Source organism: Boeremia exigua (genome assembly GCF_020726555.1).
Source record: "Boeremia exigua strain MPI-SDFR-AT-0100 chromosome Unknown C7974scaffold_3, whole genome shotgun sequence".
Taxonomy (NCBI): Eukaryota; Fungi; Ascomycota; class Dothideomycetes; order Pleosporales; family Didymellaceae; genus Boeremia; species Boeremia exigua.
The window spans coordinates 2,773,126-2,795,427 of record NW_025763520.1 but is presented as its reverse complement, the minus strand read 5'-3'; the positions used below and the strand labels follow the sequence as shown (position 1 = coordinate 2,795,427).

The 22,302-nt window shown below is 56.3% G+C and overlaps 9 protein-coding genes and 1 non-coding gene across 10 annotated transcripts; 6 read left to right on the top strand and 4 right to left on the bottom strand.

Moving 5' to 3' along the window:
• Positions 1-613: 613 nt before the first annotated feature.
• Positions 614-1,588, bottom strand: C7974DRAFT_305002 (membrane insertase OXA1/ALB3/YidC; the record flags this gene model as incomplete). Its single annotated transcript, XM_046138002.1, has 2 exons — positions 614-1,049; positions 1,185-1,588. 2 exons carry the CDS (start codon positions 1,586-1,588, stop codon positions 614-616), a joined length of 840 nt encoding a protein of 279 aa, XP_046000775.1.
• Positions 1,589-1,869: 281 nt separating this feature from the next.
• Positions 1,870-3,995, top strand: C7974DRAFT_389126 (uncharacterized protein). Its single transcript, XM_046141332.1, has 3 exons — positions 1,870-2,228; positions 2,281-3,404; positions 3,465-3,995. The coding sequence occupies exons 1-3, from the start codon at positions 1,933-1,935 to the stop codon at positions 3,659-3,661; spliced, it is 1,617 nt and encodes a 538-aa protein (XP_046000774.1). The 5' UTR covers positions 1,870-1,932; the 3' UTR covers positions 3,662-3,995.
• Positions 3,996-4,852, bottom strand: C7974DRAFT_389124 (60S acidic ribosomal protein P1). The gene is made up of 3 exons (XM_046141331.1): positions 4,740-4,852; positions 4,458-4,674; positions 3,996-4,381 (listed from the first exon to the last, which is right to left on the bottom strand). Exons 1-3 carry the CDS (start codon positions 4,806-4,808, stop codon positions 4,335-4,337), a joined length of 333 nt encoding a protein of 110 aa, XP_046000773.1. The 5' UTR covers positions 4,809-4,852; the 3' UTR covers positions 3,996-4,334.
• Positions 4,853-6,082: 1,230 nt separating this feature from the next.
• On the top strand, positions 6,083-7,822 carry C7974DRAFT_306252 (uncharacterized protein; the record flags this gene model as incomplete). Its single annotated transcript, XM_046138071.1, has 7 exons — positions 6,083-6,299; positions 6,344-6,425; positions 6,472-6,496; positions 6,544-7,058; positions 7,106-7,322; positions 7,369-7,554; positions 7,604-7,822. The coding sequence occupies 7 exons, from the start codon at positions 6,083-6,085 to the stop codon at positions 7,820-7,822; spliced, it is 1,461 nt and encodes a 486-aa protein (XP_046000772.1).
• Positions 7,823-7,964: 142 nt separating this feature from the next.
• Positions 7,965-8,603, bottom strand: C7974DRAFT_410701 (uncharacterized protein; the record flags this gene model as incomplete). The annotated part of the gene is made up of 4 exons (XM_046143484.1): positions 7,965-8,071; positions 8,117-8,295; positions 8,348-8,474; positions 8,525-8,603. 4 exons carry the CDS (start codon positions 8,601-8,603, stop codon positions 7,965-7,967), a joined length of 492 nt encoding a protein of 163 aa, XP_046000771.1.
• Positions 8,604-8,654: 51 nt separating this feature from the next.
• Positions 8,655-10,132, top strand: C7974DRAFT_138188 (uncharacterized protein). The gene is made up of 3 exons (XM_046135522.1): positions 8,655-8,847; positions 8,898-9,516; positions 9,765-10,132. Exons 1-3 carry the CDS (start codon positions 8,771-8,773, stop codon positions 10,044-10,046), a joined length of 978 nt encoding a protein of 325 aa, XP_046000770.1. The 5' UTR covers positions 8,655-8,770; the 3' UTR covers positions 10,047-10,132.
• Positions 10,133-12,505: 2,373 nt separating this feature from the next.
• Positions 12,506-16,875, top strand: C7974DRAFT_331312 (AEX-3 domain-containing protein). Its single transcript, XM_046139096.1, has 4 exons — positions 12,506-13,584; positions 13,667-15,408; positions 15,463-15,769; positions 15,818-16,875. The coding sequence occupies exons 1-4, from the start codon at positions 12,948-12,950 to the stop codon at positions 16,432-16,434; spliced, it is 3,303 nt and encodes a 1,100-aa protein (XP_046000769.1). The 5' UTR covers positions 12,506-12,947; the 3' UTR covers positions 16,435-16,875.
• C7974DRAFT_470200 (uncharacterized protein) lies at positions 16,876-17,806 on the top strand (the record flags this gene model as incomplete). Its single annotated transcript, XM_046146450.1, has 2 exons — positions 16,876-17,484; positions 17,547-17,806. The coding sequence occupies exons 1-2, from the start codon at positions 17,250-17,252 to the stop codon at positions 17,804-17,806; spliced, it is 495 nt and encodes a 164-aa protein (XP_046000768.1). The 5' UTR covers positions 16,876-17,249.
• Positions 17,807-19,398: 1,592 nt separating this feature from the next.
• C7974DRAFT_t41 lies at positions 19,399-19,479 on the top strand. Its single transcript has one exon. It is a non-coding gene; the product is annotated as a tRNA-Leu (tRNA).
• Positions 19,480-20,703: 1,224 nt separating this feature from the next.
• Positions 20,704-21,480, bottom strand: C7974DRAFT_373939 (uncharacterized protein; the record flags this gene model as incomplete). The annotated part of the gene is made up of 1 exon (XM_046140131.1): positions 20,704-21,480. The coding sequence occupies one exon, from the start codon at positions 21,478-21,480 to the stop codon at positions 20,704-20,706; it is 777 nt and encodes a 258-aa protein (XP_046000767.1).
• Between the last annotated feature and the right edge of the window lie 822 nt (positions 21,481-22,302).

Sequence of the window (22,302 nt, the reverse complement as noted above, 5' to 3'; positions counted from 1 at the left end):
ATTTTTCATGTGAACGGGCGAGTGCTTGCAACCTCAATCCATTGCCATAGGCAACATCCAGCAGTGAAACCCACCACAACAGGCGACCCCAGCAAACACACCCCCGCAGACACACAAGCACCAGCTCTGCAAAACATGGATTGGTATCACAATCGAACTTCTTCCACTACTTCTCTCTCCTCATCTCGCGTCTGCTACGTACAACCCCACGCGTCCCAGAAGTCAGAGCCACGGATGGCGCCAACGATAAGCGGGCGGGCCGATGCCACGGTCCCTGGTGGTGAGCAGGGCGTGGCTCGTCTTAGCCAGCGCGGGTAGACGACGACTACACCTCTGTTACATGCTCGCTTCATTGGAAGCCGCGGCGGTGCTCAATGTGACAATTGAGCCCGCGATACTACGGCTGCACAGGTGGCTGGTGTGCTGAGCGGCTAGTGGGAGGCGGGCAGATGTGACGATTCTGAGGATTGTAGGCGTGAGGGGGTGGCATAGTACATGGCCGTTGTATGTCTGGCCATGCAACGTCTCGTAGACACATGTCAGCCAGTCAATGTGAATCCCTCGTCCTCTATGCCACACACGGTCAACATCATAATCTCTCTTCTCTGCCACCTCAAAACCGCCTAGCCGCCGGCTTCGTCTTCAGCGCCGGCGGCATCTGGAGCGGCCTACTGCAAGCAGTGAAATCCGTAGGCGCGGGGTACTTCCAGTCCAGCCACTTATTCCACAGCATGACCGACGACGTACTGCCGGCCCAGTACAGCATCAGCCCCGAGGGCAGGTTCTGGCACAGCGGGCCGATGAGCAGCGACACGCCCAGCAGCAGGCGGCGCAGGGCGGTGGGCCAGTTCTTGCCGGTGGCGGCGGCGGCGTTGCGGGAGAAGTAGATGTTGGAGAACATCAGGGCGGAGACGATGAAGGGCAGGAAGGGGTCCGGCAGGATCAGGTTGGGGAACCAGAGGATGCCTTCGGTGGCGAGGGTGGGCTCGAAGAAGGGGCTTGTGGCCAGGGCGAGGGCGTCGGGTGTTGCGTCGACCTGGGTGAATGCGCTGGCTACGGACAATGCATCGGGGGCTGAGAGTGCATCAGGGACCGCGAGTGCATCGGGGATCGCGAGCGCTGTAGTCGCATCCCCAGCAGAGCCAGGCGCGGGACCAAACCACGTCTTGATGCCATCCAGCGACGAGACCGTCAGCGCGAGCAGCCCATCGCGCGCGCCCGTCATCTTCCTGATGACCTCGGCCATGGTGAAGAAGATGGGGATCTGGATCAAGCTCCACCCCAGCTGTCCCCGCACCGTGACGTTCCAGCGGCCGTCCAGCTCGGCGACAGCCTTCTTGACCTCGGCGGCAGCGCGCTGCGTCGCTTCCTTGGGCGTGCGCACGCTGCGCTGGGCGTGCATCTCGCTGAACACCTCGTCACGCCGCTGCCAGGCGAGGGCCTGGCGCAGCGGCTGCAGCCCCATGTAGCGGGCCAGCAGCGCGCGGGCCCAGGTGCCGACGCTCAGGACGAGCGTGGCGCGCAGCAGGAATGCCGAGGCCGGGATGGCAGCCCACCACGGCACCTGCGTGTGCATCAAGCTCATCATCTCGTGCGGCAGGTAGAGCACGGCGTCGAGCAGCGGGTCGGCGCGGGGTGCGGAGGCGTGGAAGGCGCGGGCTGGACGCAGACTGCAGCGGGCGGGGGCGGCATGGCGGGCGGCGAGCAATTGGCGGGCGGGCCGCCGCAGCAGCGTCGAGGCCATGGTGGTGGTGTCGTGCAGGGCTGGAGCTGGGCGCGTCTGTGAATTTCGCCGCGGGAGAGCGCACGAGCTCCGGGCTGCCGGGCTGCAGGGTCCACCGGCGCGTCATCCCACCTGTGCATTCGTGTCAACAGTCCGCGCAGTGACCGACGCCCTTCCTCACCACCGTTTCCGGGCCCGAGCTGCTCGCCATGGCGCTTCTCGTCGTTCTTCTCTCGCTGCTCGCGGCGGTCGCTGTCCCGTTCGTGTTCTTCCCCGCGATTGTGCGCTTCCTGGGCGCGCTGGTGGGCCGCCATCTGCGCCGCTCGTCGAGCACCCGACGCGAGCTGCTGCTGGCCAGAGTAGCCTCCGAGGCCAGGGCCTACCGAGCCGCCCACCCCGAGGGCGACGACTGGGAGGAGATTGCATCCGCTGCAGACACGCCGGACAAGCCAGACACGCCGGACCCGCAGTGGGACGGCATCGTGGGCTTCTTCCACCCCTTCTGGTACGGACCACACTCCTACACTCCCCCGCCTGCACACAGCTAACCTGCCCAGCAATGCCGGCGGCGGCGGCGAGCGCGTCCTCTGGGCCGCCATCCGCGCCACCCAGAAGCGCTGGCCCAACGCCGTCTGCGTCGTCTACACGGGCGACCACGACGTCGACAAGGCCGCCATCCTCAAGCGCGTCGAGGACCGCTTCAACATCCACCTGCACCCGCCGACCATCCACTTCCTGTACCTCACCACCCGCCACTGGGTCCTCGCCACCACCTGGCCGCGCTTCACACTGCTGGGCCAGTCGCTGGGCTCGCTGGTGCTGGCCTACGACGCCTTCTCGCTGCTGGTCCCCGACATCTTCGTCGACACCATGGGCTACGCCTTCGCCCTCGCCCTGTCGTCGTGCTTCTTCCCGGCCGTCCCCACCGGCGCCTACGTCCACTACCCCACCATCTCCACCGACATGCTCGACTCGCTGCAGACGGGCGGCCAGGGCGTCAACGCCGGCGCCGGCACAGGCTACCGCGGCGCCGCCAAGCAGAAGTACTGGCAGCTCTTCGCCCAGCTCTACAGCCGCGTCGGCAGCACCATCGACGTCGTCATGACAAACTCCACCTGGACCCAGGCCCACGTCAGCTCGCTCTGGGGGCCCTCGCGCCGCCGCACCACCTCCCCCCACCCCGACATCGATGTCGTCTTCCCCCCCGTCGCCGTCGAGGAAGTCACCTCCGCCATCCCGCTCACCCCCGCCTCGCCCCCGCGCGACCCAACACTCCTCTACATCGCCCAATTCCGCCCCGAGAAAAACCACGCCCTGATCCTGCGCGCCTTCGCCCTGTTCCTGCGCTCCGCCCCCGCCTTCCCCGCCTATCCGGGCGGCAAACCGCACCTCGTCCTCATCGGCTCCGTGCGCGACTCGCTCGACGAGAAGAGCGTCTACGCCCTGCGCCTGCTCGCCCACGAGCTGCACATCAAAGACCGCGTGACCTTTCTGTGCGACGCGCCCTGGCCCGCCATGCTGCGCTGGATGGGCCGCGCCAGCGTCGGCGTCAACGGCATGTGGAACGAGCACTTCGGCATCGGCGTCGTCGAGTATCAGGCCGCGGGGCTGATCTCGGTCGTCAACGACTCGGGCGGCCCGAAGATCGATATCGCGGTTGAGGTCGACGGGGGCGCTACTGGTACGTTATTCCATCTCGCTCACTCTATTACGAAGGCTTGTGCTGATCTGTGCGTTATAGGCTTCCACGCGACAACCGTCGAAGACTACGCCGACGGCTTCTCAAAGGCGCTATCGCTCAGCCCGCAGGATACCCTGGCCATGCGGCTCCGCGCGCGCAAGTCCGCGGGGCGCTTTACCGACGCCGCGTTTGCCGAGAAGTGGTTGCGGAATATGGACAAGTTGGTGAGGCTGCAGGTGCAACGTGCGAGCAAGTGAGATGTCTGGAGCGTGCGAGGAAGTACGTATTGAGGGGGGAGACTGAAAAAAGGCTGGAGTTGTGGGCGTTATTGTTAGACTTTACTTGATACCATTGGCATTGGGCGGAGTGGGAATTGTATTTGTATTTGTATCGTTTGTTGGGGCTGGGTCGCGTTGTGCTTGCGTGAGATCGTGATGATGTGATCAAGAGTGTGTATGCACGCATAAATGTGACAGCAGACAGCAGGGAGAAGTCAGTGAGTAGCACGAAGCATGGCCAAAGGGTAGAGCAACCACAAAGTCCGTCTTCAAATCGCGGAGCACATTCACGAGTACAGAAGAAGCAGCATAGAGTAGTCGATCACATTGAGCGGACATCGCGGAGGGGACCCAGCTACGACGCCATTTCTTCTCTCGTAGCCATGCCGCCCAAAGCCGATCGTCTGGGGGGACACGGGCACACGGCCCGACACATCACAAGACATGTCCCGCGTTTTTGCACTTTTTGGATTGTTTCCATTGACCTGCCGACCTCTACGTTTCTCATGACGCCGTGCATCGTGTGTTGCGGCCGGCCCGCTGCAAAAGCGCAGGCGAGACGCTGCCCAGCCCCCGGCTACAGGAGCCCGCACCGAGATTCCGTGGTGCGCTGCCCCGCGAAAGGCATCTGGCGAAAAGGGACAAAAGGCGCTTAGTCGAACAGTCCGAAGCCCATGTCGTCGTCGGACTCCTCCTTCTCTGCGGTGCGAATTAGCAATGTGTGGTTTTCTTGGCGGTGTGCGCGCGAGCCCGCGGCGGGGAAGGGACTGCGTACCCTCGACCTTCTCCTCCTCGGCGGGAGCAGCGTCGGCGGCGCCAGCAGCACCGCCAGCGGCAGCGCCGGCAGCGGGCGCAGCGCCGCCGCCGGAGCCGACGTTCAGGAGCAGGTCCTTGACGTCCTTGCCCTCGAGGGCCTTGGCGAACAGGGTGGTCCAGATGGGCTCGACCTCCTCGATCTTCGCCGCCTTGATCAGGGACTGCAGCTTATCGGCCTGCACACGTCAAATTAGCTGCGCGTTCGGGACGGGGCCGCTGCGTGCGGGCGGGGAGAGCGTACAGTGATGTCGACACCGTCATCGGCGAGGATGAGGGCCGCGTAGGATGTGGCAAGCTCGGAGACAGACATCGCGACTGAGTGACTTGTGGTGGTTAGGTCAGGTGAGGTCAAGTTGTTCGCGGTGCTGGAAGTCGAAGTTCTGGTCAAATTGATGGTGGGCACTTGGCGCGCCTTCCCTCTTTGGCGCTAGTCAGCCGACGACCAAACCACCAGCGAATACCGAAGCGAGCGCGGTGTGAACATCAAATAAAGTGATGCAGCCGAGTGATGTTGAAAGACGCTTATTGTTTCTTGTCTTACGGCGTTCTACATTTGTTGATGTGTGCTCTCAGATGCGTGGCAGTAGATCACGCCGCATGAAGGCAGTGAGTGGTGCAACCACGTGACCGCTGTTGAACTGCTGCATAACAGCACTGATGCAGTTGAGTAGACTCTTCATATGACTGGACTGCTCGTCCCGATTTGTTTTTGACTATTTCCCGTCTGGTTGCTGTCACTTTCGCCTTCTGCGTTGGTATCGACAAGTACATATCACACGTCTTTTCTGCACTCCTCTCTTTATCTCAATAACGTCCTCGTCGTCATCTTAATCTTGGTTTTCAACGGTCTCGTTTGTATATCGTCAAAAATTTCAGTCTTCGTCAGCTCATGAATCTGAGCACTCGAGATGATTCCATCTCTGACATGCACCGCCCTCGATCATGGTCGGGTCAACTCTGGCAGGCTCGCCCAGTGATCCTGTTCAGGCTCTGCATCCTACTCTGCAGGCTTCCCATTATTCTTTGATAGTGGATGGACAGGCAAAGGCTTGTGGAGGCTGACACGGCGCTCAGCTTAGTTCGCCCCAAATATCTACCTGTTGCTAGCTCTGGGCAATGGACTCTGCAGAGAATCGTCGCGGGAAAGTATTCGCGGATACGCATGGATCAGAACGCTTCCATCCAAGTCAAACACCGAAGATAACATACTCCGACAAAGGATGGCTCTTCTTTGCCTCTACGTGAACGTAACGTGTTCGACACTCCTCAGATCATGCTTGAACTATTGCCCGTACCGACAGCAGAGTTTCATCGTATATTCGACTAAACACATACATGCATTCGGTAAGTTGATGAGTTACGTGAAGCGAGATGGAATGATGAGGCGGGGCTTGCCGCTTGCGATTTAGGCCACGCTGCACGTGACTTAGTGACGTCTGCAGCTTCCCCACCATGGATCGAACGGCTGCCGAATCGGTCCACTGGCACGTCGCAAACTTGAATGCTGCAGACCACTCTATCCTTGACTCTCCCTGCGTCGTCGGAACACAGAAGTAACATACTTGAACATTGTAGTTGTGCGCAATGACAGACTCGCCGTTGCCGAGGATCCCGCTGGACCCGAAGGAGCAGCCCATCCTCGACAAGCTGCAGTCGATAAGGACCCAGCTGGAACTGCTGAAACGCGACCGGTCGACGTATGTCCGCAGCCAGGATGTTCTGCAATTGTATGATCAAGTCATCGAGCAAGTGATGATCCTCAACGAGATCCGAGTAACGAAGCGCCTCGAACAGAACAAAGGTATGTCGGTTTTGTTGAGGTTGGACACTGCTCACATGATGTAGTTGATTACATGCTGGACGACTGCTTCCAGCTCATCTCACTTGCATACATGACAGTGGGAAAGAACCATGAACCGCCGGCTGTGTATGTTCTTTGCCACATAGTAATTATCCTGCTAACCACGTCATAGCTACTCCTACATCTCCACTGCGAAGGTACACGGTTTTCGGACTTGCGCGACACAATGTTAACTCATCTACAGCGACTCCTGGACCATCTTAAAGAAGCCATGTTCTATTCCCCGAAGGATCTCGATGGGTTGAGCAGCCAGATGAAAGAATGCCGGCTCTATGTTGAGAGAGGCAGCGATGCGTACAGTCCGCATCTCCTGACACTCCTAGACGCCCGCATCAAGGTATGCGAAGAGACACTGGCTACGCTTCGACTCAATCTCACCCACCTTACGCCGGAACTGACGCCAAAATGGGAAAAACTCGTCTCTCTCCTTCGATCGTTGGCTGGCTGCAATGCACGATCAAAATTCCCTAACGAGGAGGTCGACGCATATGCAAAAGAGCTCTACGAGCTGGAAGAAGAGCTGAAGAAGGACGGTATTGTCGCATACGAGACCACTGGTTCCACAGAGGACAAGCTCATCGAGATGACCGAGAAGATGCAGTTGACTGCGGCAAACCCAGAACCCGCACCCGAAGCTGAGACTCTGATCTCACAGCTGCTGCGACGGAATCTACTATGGGTCGCTCTAATCAAGGAGAAGTCAGCGATCCGACCCTACTAAAGAGTTTAGATCTAACAGTTAACAGGCAAGGGCGAATCAACCCGGCTTTCCAAGATATCTACGACAGGCTCCTGTCCATTCGAAACAAACTCGAGAAGCTCTCGCTTACACAAGCGTGGTCTCTGCGTGAGACAGACCTCTGGGACTTCCAGCGCCAGCTGGATCGCATCGACGAGTCACGGGCTGATGACGGCAACTTTTACGATGTCCTCGGCAGACCCGCTGAAATCTATGAGCAGAGGGTACGTTGAGTGTGATGGAATGATTGTGGTGACTAACGCAGTTTAGACACTTCTCTACCTCTTGCGCAAGAGCTATGCCATCATCTACCAACTACTTCTCACCTCCGAGCCTGTTTCTGAGGCACTGCTACCTATCTACAACCAGCTGACGACCCTGAGGAAATGCTTGCTCGAGGTCAAGAAGCTTGGTGGTGTTTCCTCTCCGCGTGAACTGTACCCTTACAGTATGAAGGTATGCAATCCCGCACGATTTGAACTCCGCTTGCGCTGATACTTTGTAGCTGAACTCGATCGACAACATGCGCGTCGATGGAAAGTTCATGGTTGGCGATGAAATTCCAGACGGCCAAGGAAGCGTGACGCAGCTTCTTGAAGAATGCTTCGATCTCGCCTACGAACTCCGAAACGACGCAGAGGAGAGCAGCTCGGCCGATGACACGCCGGCAGAGGCTACACCGCAGAGCGAAGCACCTAGCGAGCCTGTAGTCGCAAAGTCATGATTGCTGGTCCTCCGTGTCTTGGTGGCGTTTTGTCTGATTCAGGTCATTGGTAGCCAGGCGTCCTTGAGGGGAGGTTTGAAGGTATTCGTCGGCTTACGCGCACTGTTTTAATGTCTTGTACTCATATATGCGCGATCCAAGCTCAATCGATCTGGATTGCATTGAACAGCTCGAACATTTCTTCTTCGGGTGGCGGAGCGACTGGTGCATCGGCGTCTTTGAACGTAAGGTGACTCCCGTACGAGATACCTTGTCTGTCAGTAGCCGAGTCGTCTATGTTCATCATCCACTTACAAAGCTCCTCGCCAACTGGTATATCACGCAATGCTTTGTATGTGATGATGAGGCGTTCTGGGTCTCGTTCCCATACAACATTCTGATCTTGGGTCGAATGATTGAACATCGACCCTAGACCCAAGATGACGGCTTGGGCCACTCGCTTGTTGCCATCAGAGTCGATCGTCGGCCAGTTACTGCAGTTATTCAGCATGATATTTGCAAGCATCGATTGGCCTAAATGCATACTATGTGTAGTGATACAACGATGTGTGCTCGACGTGGGTTTTGTTCTCATCCAAGCCCAGAATCAGGACAGGACAGACTTCAATCACAGTCTTTGCGGGAATGATTTTGGTTGCAAATACACCTCGACCTATCCCCGCGTCAGCCCCTCCATCTAGTATATGCAGGAGTGCAATGGACCTTTAGGCGTGTCAGCTTTTATGTACAGCCATGGAAACCGCTGCAAAGGTATGTCAGCCTTGTTTGATGGAGTGGCCATGGTTTCTAGGAACAGGAGTATGTGCCACGGTTGAGAGAGATATTGAAAGTTTAGAGATTTTGAGACCGCGCTTCTGGATCGACCCGCCAGCCCGAGCTGCTCGGGGATGCCCCACATCTCCGTAACCATCATAAGCTGCCGTACTCGACGACTTGAACACTTGCAATATGGCTCACCAGCGCAATCAGCCCTCGATGGGCGACTCGCTCAAGACTCCTCATTCGGTGAGCTTGAAGGTGCTGAGGTGCGCTGTTCTATAGGAGACTCTCATTGCATAGCTCACTCCAACCACAGACTGTCGCGACCGTCGCTCGCAACGCAGTACCCGCTGCCAGACTCGCAGGAGCTGGGCATCTCGCCCAAAGCTTCACTCGCATACCCGTCGGACACCAACAAGAACAACAAATTCATCCTTAGTCCAGCCCTCAACCTCCCCGAAGCTTTCGGCAGCGCCTACGTCGGCGAGACGTTCTCGTGTACATTGTGCGCCAACAATGAACTCCTTCCCTCCGACCACACGAAATCAGTCAGTGGCGTGAGAATACAAGGCGACATGCAGACCCCGTCGAACCCCACCGGCTCGCCGTTGGACCTCACAGGTGCCGACGGGGAGGTCGATGGTGCTGTGTCTCCAGCTCCTGGCGAGTCTCTGCAGCGCATACTGCGATTCGAGCTCAAAGAAGAAGGGAATCACGTCTTGGCTGTGACTGTTACGTATACAGAGACTGCTCTTGGCGAAGGCAAAGCTTCGGGGGGCCGAGTACGGACGTTCCGCAAGCTCTACCAGTTCGTTGCGCAGCAGCTGTTGAGCGTGCGGACAAAAGCTGGGGAGCTGAGCCAGAAAGACGGCAAGTCTAGATACTTGCTAGAGGCTCAGCTGGAGAACATGGGCGAAGCTGCTGTGAGCCTCGAGGTACGTAAAGCGACGACACCGCGTCTTTGTTTACAGACACTCGATTGTGCGCGTCTCGACAAGGTTTATCGCCTCAATTTCACACCCTGTAGTCGGTCTTGGTGGGTGCGATCCATTGCAGCACTAACCCTGGTTCCTGCATGCACTTTCACATATCTCGGACGTGATTCCGATGCTCACGAGATTCATCTCCTTTCTCACAGCCTTCATCAAATCCGAAGTATGTTCGTATGGCTAATTCAAGACAGGCAGTCACTGTTAATCCGAAACCCCCCTTGATGGCGACATCTCTAAATTGGGATATGCCTTCCCCGGGATCTGGTCAAGCTAAAGCCCCTATACTGACACCTCGCGATGTCATACAAGTCGCATTCCTGCTAGATGAGCAGCCCAACGTGGAAGAGTCCCATGACGAAGCCTCAATAACAGATGACTCTAGGAGGATTCTCGGTCAGCTAGCGATACAATGGCGGAGTGCGTTGGGCGACCGCGGGTCCCTCAGCACCGGTTGGTTGACGAGCCGACGATGAGGCTGCGATTGAGTTTGGCTACAGAACTTAATTGCTGTGCCTTTTTTCCGACACGATCTTAGGCTCTGGTACCTGCCGCCCACAAGTCAGAAGCCCAAAGCGTCGGTGCCACCGCCTTACCCAGTCGATCGGAGTGTAATCCGGCTGTGCCTCCAGCGCGCGTGATTGGGGGTTAGTGGCGATTTTCGGTAACGGACCGAGAGGGGATGAGGATAGACGAGATGCTGGACACATCTGCCGAGCGCGCAGGGTTGTGTGCATGCTCGTACCTGCGTCTAGGGTGCGCCTCTGCGAAGACCTCAGACCTCCATCGGTACGGTTCCGAAGCTGTCAAGTCGAGACGTGACAGGCACCGACAATCTATTCTTGCAATCCTTGCCATGTAGTGTGCGTAGATTTCCGCTGATGTTGTGGACTGTAACATGGGGGCACTGCAGATCATGGTAGGCACGATTTGGATAGATTGTATCTTTCAGGGTTCTGCCATGCGCATGGAACGGATCTTGTCCCTTTTTTCCGCCGATTTTTCTCTGGGACGAGCCCCTTACCTTCTACACATTCTGCGTGATCAAGCGAACGTGCAAATAAACTAGATGCCACGCTGTCGCGTGGGCTCGAAACACTGACAAACACACAAGACCTGATCAAGACCCTGTGACCAGAGGTGTATTGCCCCCGCGACTCGAGATACGCCATCACGGCATCGAGTCAGCGAACCTCAGATCTTACGCCTCCGACTAAACCGCGCCTGCTTGACAAGTCAAGATGGCGTCGCACAGCAAGGTACCCCAGAGCTAGCGGTGCCCACGTAAACCCCCAGTGGGGCACCTTGGTACGACGGCAACAAACGGCACAACCCTACCTGTCGATTCAAGCAGCAGGCTTGCCTGTTCCGCGGGTTTAAAATTGCGAGCAGCAAACCGTTGAAGGGTCTTGCCGCGGTTGTGCGAGGGTCTGCAGACGTGGATCGGCGGCTGCGCTGATGAAAAGCGGGATCCTGCGATTCGAGGGGTGGATAGCTCAGGGTCGCGAGTGGCGCAGCGCAGATGATGATGTAGAGTTGGAGATGAGGATGGTAGTGGATGTGCGGGCTGTAGCGGTACTATTGGCTGTTGGGAGTGGTAGGCTTAACTACCGTATTGATCTTGACGTGAGGGTGTATTGACGGTTGAGGCCCTGACTCTGACTGCAGAACTTGGCCCATCGTAATTCGGCGAAAGGCTGCCGTGAAATAGAATTGCGATTGCGCAGAGTGTTGCATCCTTCGTGAATTTTTTGCGACCTGCCCGATAGAGGCGACGGCTGTATGCGTGCGCAATGAGCTCGATCCTGACGGAACGTTGCGACTACTGCAGGGGACAGTCTGGAGGCCATTTCCGTCACGAGCTTTAGGACTGTCACGGGCTTTAGGATGGCGATCCTTTGGCATTACGAGGTTATCGCCAGCAGTCGAGTTGTGAGCAATTAGCACAGGCTCACCGTCTCGAGCACTAGAGTGGATCTGGTATGTGTGCGCCGTTGTGCTGGCACAGGCGGCTTGCATTGTGTAGGCGGCGAGACGGGTCTTGACATTGACAGATGCCACCGTGCACTATCGACGTTGCACACGGTGGTAGTTCTGCCAGGGCATGAATAGGCACGGTAGCAGGTGCTCTGCACCTGAAACAAGAGGCGCTGGCACTGGGTGGGTGCCGGTGGGTGCTGGTGGACGCATAGTGCACACATGGCGCTGTTGGATGGATAAAGTCGATGATTTGCAGCAACCCTGGCAGCAGTCGGCGATTACAACGCATCCTTGCCCGCGCCTCGTTCCAGCGCCATGTGTGGGGGATCTTCAAAAGAAAATCCCAACGCTGCCCAGCGGCACTTCTGCGCAGTTGTCGTGTTGTCGGGTTGACGGCGCTGCATGCTCGTTTGGCAGCTGCTCTGCATGCGTCCGTGTTGAGGATCCCGGCCAAACACGCGTGCCCAGATAGGCAAGGGCCCAGATGCGACTTCCCAAAGCGTTGCCGTGTTCCGCAGGGGTGCCGCGCCAGGCTTGCAGATGCTGCAGTGCTGCAGCATGTCAGACCGACCACAACACAGCCAGCACTGAGCACGGCTGCTTTGTTCGTTGAGCGCCAGGAACGCCGCTGGCCACGAATCGCACGAACACTGCTGGGCTGCTGCAGGCTAGCCGGTGCTGGCCCACCCAGCTGCCCCACGCCGGCGTTGGTGTGCCTGGCGCTGTTCGCGTTCGTGCAGTGGTCCAGGATAGGCGCTCTCCTGACAGGCCAGTGAGCGCGAGAGGAGCGGGAGGTGTCGTGCGCTAGGCCCGATGTCCGCAAGGCATCTGCACGATAAGGTCGCAGACGGGTATGGGCCCCAGCGAGCATTGCAGTCAATGTGGCCTAGCAGCTCACAGGCCCTCATTTGTATGGCTTGTGGCCGGCCGAGAAGCCCACAAGGACCATCTGGCTGCTGCGTCGCCGTCGCTGCGTCTGCTGTATCCACCTGCTCTGGCTCCTTTACTGCCATTCACGCCTGCATACCGGTACACAGCACAAACACTGCCAGACACTGCCAGACACTGCTGCCAGAGCCGCACCGCGCCGACGGCTGCCCAAGTCCTCACGTCTCGCCCCGCGTACACCTGCCTCACCACACCACCCTCGTTTCTGGCTAAGCTCCCCGTCCGCGCTGCGTGCTACGCATTCTCGCCCTGTCACCGTCGCACAATCGCAAGCCTCCCGCGCATATCGCCCACTCTGCATCACACACGCAACCGTTGGACCTGGCGTCCAATCCCCAATGACCTGACGCCGCGGCCAACCTCGACGCCTTACAGCCTGTGATCGCGCTCTCGACAACCTCCCAGCAGCCGCCCTTTTTGGTTCTTGCATGCCCTGTTAGCAGCCCGACATGGCCCCCATCTCCTCCGCCGACGGCTCGTCTGCGCCGCTCGCCGACTATTTCTTCATATCCGGAATCGAGAGTTCGCAAGTCTACGACGAGCGCCTGCAGCCCAACGGCCTCGTCGGCCCGCTCGCGTCCCCGCCCGTTGGCGAGACCATCGAAGAAGATCGTGCCCTTGAAACCGATTCAATTCGCCCAACCTCGCAAGACGGCCTGACCAGTGGCAACATCACACGGCGGCGCTCCGGGCAGCGCCTGAGCGAGAACCGCCAATCGGTGGCCACCATCACCGCCCATGACAGCAAACCAATCGTCACCGCCAGCAACCGGAGCAGCGCTACCATCAAGGGCGTGAACCTCGGCGGCTCCGGCCTCAGCGACGTCGACTTTGAGAATGCCCTGCGCAAGTTCGCCTCCGAGCGAGACACGTTCCTCGAGGAAATCTCCTTCACCGCAGGCGTTGCGCAACAAAGTCGCCAGACCCCGACCCGGCCGCGCCCCCGCCCACCACGAGTCTCGCAGGCACCATGCGCAAATGCCGAAGATGGCATCGCAAACCTAAGATCAGGCGTAGGAAGCATCCGAAGGCGCTTGTCGACAATGCAGAGCAGTCTGAAGAGGCAGCCTTCGACAGCACGTCAATGTAAGTGTTATTCCGTAGCACAGAGCCATGTGCAGACATGGATTATTTGCTTTTTGATCGACCGTCACTAACACCCTTGCAGCTTCAATACGAACATCAAAGCGCATGTCAGGCTATAACTCGGTCATACCGGCGCCACAGCCTTTCAACCCGGATCCTGACATGCACCCACTCTTACGCCGTTACGAGCCCGTGCTCCTGGACCGCTATCCACCAAGGAACATGGTCGAAGAACTCAAGCGGCGAAACCCCTTCCCGGACTACGTTCCAATGTTTGCTTTTCCCAACGATGTCACTGTAGTGTCGTCCGACGAGCGACCAAAGTCTCAATGGCACGGCTTTGCGATGACTAATGGTGACAGCTCTAAGCTCTACGGCATCACGATCGTTGTCTGGCTGCCGTTGAACGCAACAGCGGCGGAAGGGCTCGAGCGTCAATGTGAAGAATGGAGGAGAAATCACATGAACGCAGAAGAGAGAGAATTAGCCAGCAGCCTGGGCGAACGCCTGGCCTTGGAGCGGGCGAAACTGTCGCAGCTGCTGGCCAAGCTGCCCGCCGTCCAGCCTGACTCAGAAGCGCGCGATAACCTTGACGAGGAAATCGGTGCAGTTGAGGAGAAAATTCAGCTCATGACAGACCTCCTTCGGCCAGTACGCCACGGAGCAGCGTCGAGGATCGAAGGTCTGACTGATGGAGAGTCTGGCCTCTGGATCCCACGTGCTTACGGTGTTATGGGAAGGGATGCCAGTCTCACGCCTCTGTGGAAAGAATGGCTAAAGGCAATCGTTGTCCCCATGACGACGGGCACCATTCTCCGCGTTCCACCAAGCTCGCCGCGAGTGGGTATGTGGCAACCACTCGAACGTTACGTCGTCAACCTCTGCGCCGAGGCTCTTAGTCCGATTACCTCGATTACCCAAGTTGAATTGGCCGTACGCGAACTCCGGATGTACGCTCGCAAGGAAGCAGAGAACGAGATCCCAGGCTCTCGCAACATTGACATCTACGCACTCTTCCGCTGTCTCTCAATCCCCAACATTGTCACTCTCTTCGAGTACGTACTGGCTGAGGCAAGAATCATCCTCCTCTCCTCGCACACAGCTATGCTTCACCTAGCAAGTATGGCTATTACAAACCTTGTGTATCCGTTTCAGTGGTGCGGCGTCTTCATCCCCGTTCTGCCAGCACGACTTGTGCAGACGATTGAGGCGCCGTGTCCTTATATCGTTGGCATTGAGCGGAGATACGAGCCTACTGATTACCCAGATGACGACTTCGTCCTCATTGATCTAGATCAGAACTCGATCGTTTCGAACGGGCCTCCCCCTCCACCCCTGCCTCGCCAGCAGCGCCGAAAGCTCATCTCCCTCCTTCAGCACTCAGCGCCCCACCACATGCGCTATGGCGTCCCGACTGGACCTCCAGCTTATGCTGTAGAAGCGTTTCCACACGATACATTCTGCTCCGAGAACCCGTCTGTCTTCACACCCAAGGCACATGCATCGACCGTGCAAACCTACGTCGGTCTCAACTCCACGTCCTTCGGCACTGTCACCGGACCAGCGAGCGGACGGCCCCTGATCTACAACGCGTTCCTACAATCCAGCGCTCATAGCCGTGGGAGCGACAGACCTTCCACGTCATCTACCATCAGGACCTTTTCAAACTCTCCTCCTTCACCGAAAGTCTCTCCGGTGTCAACCGTCTTCCCTCCTATGCCCAGCACTCCAATCTCCCGTAGCGATTCAGGGTACGCACTGCAGGCGAATTTGCGCGAGAAGCGTTCAGCGCATTTCGACACCCAGTCGCGGCGCAGCTCTTCGGTAAGTTCATAGCTTCGGCTCGTTACTCGGCTCAAGCACTAACGATTAATCTAGTTCGGATTCGAAAAGGTACCGCAAATGAGGCGACCCAGTCAGCCGATGCTAGGCCACGCGCCGAGTGCCTCAACATCGTCATTGAGTCAGGAATTGCGAGCGGGGTCTTCTTACGCGCCATCAGTGTACGCCCAGTCTACTCTGGCCGCTTCGACCATCATGCCCGGCATGGCGATGCAGCCCGTGCGCAACACGGCAACTGTGCAATGGCAGGAGGGTCATTGCTTGCAGTGGAGGCCGCATGAAGATAAGGCTTCCTGCTCGATTTGTGAGGAAAAGTCGGATGAGGGGCTCTATCGATGTTCCGGTAAGTCTCAGATCACCCCCTACTTTAACTCCCGTCTCACCCACACAGGATGCACTACCCACGTCCACGCTAGGTGCGCGCCGTCGATCTGCATCGTTTGCCCTACGGCTTTCCGACCCGATCAAGTCCGCGCATCGTTTGTGCGATGCTTTGCCAGTCTGCTGTACACGTACCGCCGCTATCTTGTACCGGCCACTGGCGAACGCAAGAAGTCCGGCATGCTCTACCAGTTCCAAATGGAAGAGTTTATCAAAAACCAACCAGCCGAGAACGTCCAGTATCTGACTGTGCTGCAACAAACGCAGGCTTTCAACGAGTTTGTTCACGAACGCGAGAGCATCTCCGGCGACAACCCCAAGATTAAGCTTTTCGATGAGGTCATTCTCGCAAAGAAGGGGCGTGGCGCGTCCTCATACTTCTACAAGACCAAGGCCGATTTTCTCTCCGACACCAGCGATCATCTTTGGCGCACCGCGCACGCTACTCCCCCGACGTCTCGTTTCCCCGGAGACTACCGAACGGTTGTCAGTCGGATCCCCGCAAAGCTCGATGTTACCCTTATGAAAGAGCCACGCGTCATCCAGGGCGTCCCCCGTCCGCAGAACGCAAAAGCACGGCGCAAGCCGATACCCTCTTTACTGTCGAACGGCGTCCCCGCATCATGACAGCCATCTCAATCCACACCTCTTTTGACGACGATCTGATTTGCATCGACACTTACGCCACACCTGGACCACTGTCACTTTGTTTTCTTTTTGTTCGTATTTGTACAATAACAGCGATGGAGTTCTGGGCGTACCAGCCACCTATTGCGACCGCCTGCATGGCCAGGGTTGGTTTCTGGACAAATCAATCTGTGAACCTCGCATCTACGGTGGTTGGACGGGACCTCTGGTCTTTGGATATCCCGTCACCTATGGGGTAAGAAAAGTTGGAGGCACATTCGACCTGCACGATATCACTTGTAATGTTTCGTCCGCATCCGCTCGTTTGGATTCCGCTTGTAATCCGCGGATCCTTCCTTCTTGTAGTATATTGAGGCTTAGGACAGGGGCACCGCCCGATATAGATATGCAGTCCGTCTGGATAGCAACAATACAACATGCAAAGCACGTTCGTCCACCTCTTTTGTGCTCAGGCACGTTCTTTCTATGCAAGTCTCATGCAGGAACACGCCAATCACATCAGCATCGGGCAGATGTTCCTGACTAAGGGGCTAGCGCCGGAATCAGTCAAGCTTCACGAGTCGCGGCTGCCTCCTTGGCATGGGGATAACGGCTGGGCCCCTATCACGCCTCCATTCTTTTGAACTTGTCCGTCAATCACACTTCTACAGTCGTCGCTCTTTACGCTCGCTCATCCGTCGCTCATTAGACTAATATCTCTACACGCTCGCTCTCGCTGCCGCTCTCTACCTTCCAAGCACGTACTCGATCGAACCACCAGTAAATTCTTAAAACAACTCGCAAATACCGCCAATATGCTTGCCAAGACCGTCTTCGCTGCCACCTTCTTCGCTCTGGCACAGTTTGCCGTCGCTTCGCCTCCGGGCTGCCTCCTCGGCGCCGTCAACCAGTACTCCGACCCTGCGGACCTGAAGTCCATCTGCAAGGCCAAGGATGCCACCACCAAGATCACCAGCTTCTGCGGCGACGACTCAAAGGCGGCCTTGAGTGCTTTCGCAGACATCTGCAACAGCCAGGGCGTCAAAGTCGGTGCGTACACCCAGATCATGGACAGATGTGAAGCAATGAGGTCAACGACTAACGAAAGACAGCGACCGACGTCCCCACCTCGACCGGCAGCGTCAAGCCCAGCGGTACTGGCGCGTCCGCTTCCGCCTCAGGCACCGGCTCCAGCATCCTCTACCCGTCCGGCAATGCAACGCTGGCGGTCGCGAGCGGCGCATCCCCCAAGCCCACCGGCGCAGCCACCGGCACATTCTCTGGCGGTCTTCCTGAGTCCACCGGCGCTGCTGGCAGACTCGAAGTTGGTCTTGCTGCGGCTGTCGCTGGTCTGATGGCGATCGCTTTGTAGATGCGGACCAGGACAACATGTGTATATAAGAGTGGCGGAACTAGGCGGGTGGGAAGGAAGAGACGTTTCTAGACGGTAGGTTGCATATATCGGCGAATTCTTGACATATTGAAATCAAACATTGAGGGACTTGGACTCCATGTGCGAACATACGATGAAGCATGTGACAGTAGTATTTGCTACAGGGGGGTAGCACGTCGGGTGGATACAGTGTGCCGGCGCGGCATGCATTCAGCAAGTCAGAAGCCTGGTCTTTGTAGCGACGCACGCTCCTAATAGATGGGATTTGATGTTATCGTGCTTCTCCACGAGGGGTTGTACTACACTACTCTATCATTACTTCTTGTTGCCCTTTGGGCCAGTGCACACACGGTGCTTCATCTTCGACCCCGCAGTTGTCTCTATTGCGCCCAGCTGGTCGTCTTCTGGGATCACGTTTCGGTCTTGGATTCCCTTTGACTCGGACTTGCTGTTCACCTCGTGCTCGATGATGGCGCAGAAACTATTTGTAGCAACACGTAAGCCCCTGTATATGATGGTGATGCGGAAGGGACTTACCGGGCAACTGATTTTGAGTACCAGTCCTTCCTCTCGCCAAGCTGTAGTAGGTGGGCCCGGATCTGGTCCTTGGTGAGGACGAACAAGCCGCCTAGTCCCAGGTATGGGACCAGAGTTGGCGGCCGGATTGCGTTGAAGACCTGGGCAATTCAGCATTTGTAGCAACAGCAAATGCCTTAGAGCTGACATACCTTGTTATACTGGAAAAGGAATTATGCGTCCATGTCGGCCTCGTGGAGCATCTCGACAAAGGTAAGAAGCGAATTTTCGTCGCATGTCAGACCGTCGGCCCCGCAGATAAGCAAGGTGATGTTGCTTTTTAAGGGCAATGCTTTAATCCACTTCCTATCGCCGTTGCATTGTCGCGGCCCGATTTCTTGTTGAAGTTGGTGAACTCGCTACTCTTCCGATTGTAGCATAAGCTACCCGTCTGCCCATAGCGGAACGGAACAGGGCTATTGCGCTCTAGGCGTCTGCTGAGCTCTCGGCCGTCGCTTTCCATCTCCCAAATTACCCTTGCACGGGCAGCAGCATCGCCGCCATACTTCCTCGCAGAGGACCAGCTTGAGAGTCGGAGAATGACTAGGCAGTAGTCCTTCCATAGTATGAATGAGGAGCTTGCCGTTGCTACATCCTCAGATGATGAAGACCATTCTTCTTGGTTATCCTCAGGTGATTGGCTGTCCTCGGGGGGTGGGTTATCCTCGGGGGGTGGGCTTGAGGTGGCGGCGTCCTGGGTTGCTGCATTTACTTGGTGGGGCCTTTAAAGGCGTTTCCTCGGCATCACCCCGCCATTTAGCCGCAAGCACATCGAACATAAAGGGACTGCCCGAATTGTGCCAGCGCTTGTGCAGTGGACTGTTATGCAAGTGTCGCTGGGAGCTTTCTGTATCCACAATCTGAAAGGGTGTTGCCCACATCACACCACCCAAGCCTCATCGTATCTATCAGACGAGATGTGTCAGGTGCTGAGTATTTTAGAATATAAGTCGACCTACTCCTCATACTTTCATCAATCAAGCAATTGATCAATTGGACAGATGGCCGAGTGGTTAAGGCGCTAGCTTCAGGTGCTAGTAGAGCAATCTGCGTGGGTTCGAGTCCCACTCTGTTCATCATTCTTTTTTGCTTTCTTTGCTTCTTTTTCGCTTTTTTTTTTTGCATCTCTTTGCATTTTTTCTTTTTTGCCCTGTCGCTGTTGCCGAGTCAGCGGCGTCGCACTTATGAGATCTTTTGGCTCTGCTTCGCGATTAGCAGTAACAAGCTGAAGGAGATATACTGTGTTCGCAGTAAGGCATTGTTATACGAATGTCACACTCTCTTCCCGCGCAATTGCAATTGCTTCGGCATCTATCTTGTGAAGCAGCTGTAGCTTCATGGTCTGAAAGACTCTTTTTCCCAGGCAACATAAGCCCGCTTTGTGTCCACCACCCATAATCCAGAGCCAGGCTGGAATGTCAATCTGCAATATGGTCCCTGCTTTGCATAGTCAATTGACTACTCACACTCCATGATATAAAGCTGACGAAATAGCCGTCACTCGTCGCACTACCCATTTCGAAAAGCCAGAAGCATGTTGTAACGTACCCGCCTTGCAGTGAATTAGCACGGTCAGGGATGGCGTACAACTTCACTTATCACCCGAACCACTGTCACTGAATCAATTAGACACGCACTGTGCCAGTTTATGCCGTAAAAAGCCACGAATGCATTGAAATTCCATGAAAAAGAAGACGCGTATAAAATCATAAACCAGAATCGCTACCAAAACACGCTCGCACGCACAAAACCAAACACTGGAACCCTGAACTGCTTGAAGAAACCCGCAACAATACATGAAAGAAGTCAGTCACCACAGATCGATGCTGTATAAAAATGGGCTTGCCAGGCGCCATTGCTGCTATTTCGCTGCAGCTGCGGTCCATTTTGAGGCAATGAACAACCTTTGGAGAGATGGGCTTGCCAGGCACCATTGCTGCTATTTCGCTGCAGCTGCGGTCCATTTGAGGTAAAGGACAACCTGCCGAGAGGAGGAGGAAGAGGAGGAACGGGCTTGCCATCGCACCGAACCCGAATTGATGATTTCGCTTTCCATGCGGTGATGCTTTCGCGTTACACTTGCGGACCGTTTGTAGGTGACGGACAACTTGTGGAGAAGATAATGAAGAGGGTGTGATGATTTCGCTTTCCACATGCGGTGATTGTTTCGCTTTTCACGTGCGGTGATGATTTCGCTTTACACATGCGGTTCGTTTCAGGGTGACGAACAACCATCGAGAAGAGGATGAGAGGAGAGGGTACTGCTGTCGGGCGAAGGGTGTGTCGCGAGGGCGTGATGCTCAGAAACAGCTGTCACGTCGACCCTCGTTCTTGTTGAATTCAACCAGTGCAGCTGGGCTGAACTGGATGTCACCCTTGCCCTTGGCAATGTACCGGTGGAGGTGCTCGTGCTCAATGGTGAGCTCGTTGTCTGGCGAGCAATTGACGTAGGTCTGCTTGACGAACTCGTCGGAGTCGTCAGTCAGGTGGCCCTTGTCACCCTCCACGAAGTAGCGGTGGTGGTGGGCCTGCTTGTGGTTGATACCACGCCCACCGAAAGTCGTGCAAGTTCGTACCTTGACGAACTTGACCCCGGAGGCCACCCACCGCTCGGTGATGACGGCAGGATGGTTCCAGGGATTGCCCAGCTCGTACGTGCGGGCGATGCTGGACGCCGGGAGTTGTTCCTCGGCAGGCAGCATGACTACTCTGCCGACGATCCAGTCGGCTGCTGGTGGCTTTGTGGTGGTACCACTTCGCCAGTTGCCAGCAAGGGCCCTTGGCTGCTGGGGTGGCTGGGAGGAGGGTGGCAGTGAGGGTGTGGGTGGTGTTGGCAAAGCACCAGAGCCACGAAGCCAGGTAGCGGCTTGTGAGGCACGACCACGAGGGCGTGGAGGGGGAGGGAAGGCACTGGGTGGTGATGGCAAGTCACCACCGTCAGCACGTGGAGGGAGAGGGAAGGAACGGGTTGGTGGTGGCAAGTCACCAGAGCCCGAACGCAAGCGGCAGGGACTCTCCCAGGCCGATGGCCGGGCCTTGTTAGTGAGAGTATAGCGAGGAGTGTGAGAGGAAGCCATGTTGCTGATGAGGGTAGGAATGGCTTGAATGATCAATTGAATGATCAATTGAATGATGGATTGAATAACGAACTGAATGACGAATCAAATGATGGCTTTTGAGAAGTGAGTATCGATGATAGTAATGATCGATAGTGAGAGTTGGTTTGAGATGATGAAAGTTACAATAGAAGTGAGACGGGAAAAGTATTTAAAGACGCCCTGGAGACTCAGAGAAATAGTCAATATCTTAGACATGGCTCTGGATGCTCAATACTTCTATGAATATGTTTCCCTGAGCCATTCCCATAGAAATACTTCGTAATATTGTAGGTCTCAATTCTGGGGCCAAGACCCTTTGATTGCGGAAATCTGGCGACGAATCGCGTTGCCATTTTTAGAGCAGAACCTAGACTTATTTGTTGGTCTCTGAAGCTTGCAATGAGTGCAATTGGACAATTTCCCGTGAGCACCGCGAGAATTGCAGCTCAGTGTTGAATCAGTGCAAGGAGACACCGACCGCACTGGACAGGAAATTCGCTGTGTGTACGTAGCATCTGGTTGAATATTTTTAAACGGTTTGCAAATTTAGGGAAGGCCGCGTCCTAAGATAACTACAATTAATGTGGCGGTTGTTACGTGGTTGAGAAAAGTTCCCCGCTCAGGTGCCGGACATCGAAACGGTCTCGAGGGCGATGGAACACCAGCTCCCTTGGTACAATTGACGATCTCTGATACCCAATACTGGACTGAATAATGGCAATGGCTGTGCAGTTTCTCAGAATCTCATGGAAAGAACATTCTTTGGGACGATTGCCAAAGTTTGAAAGCAGATTCTGGTGT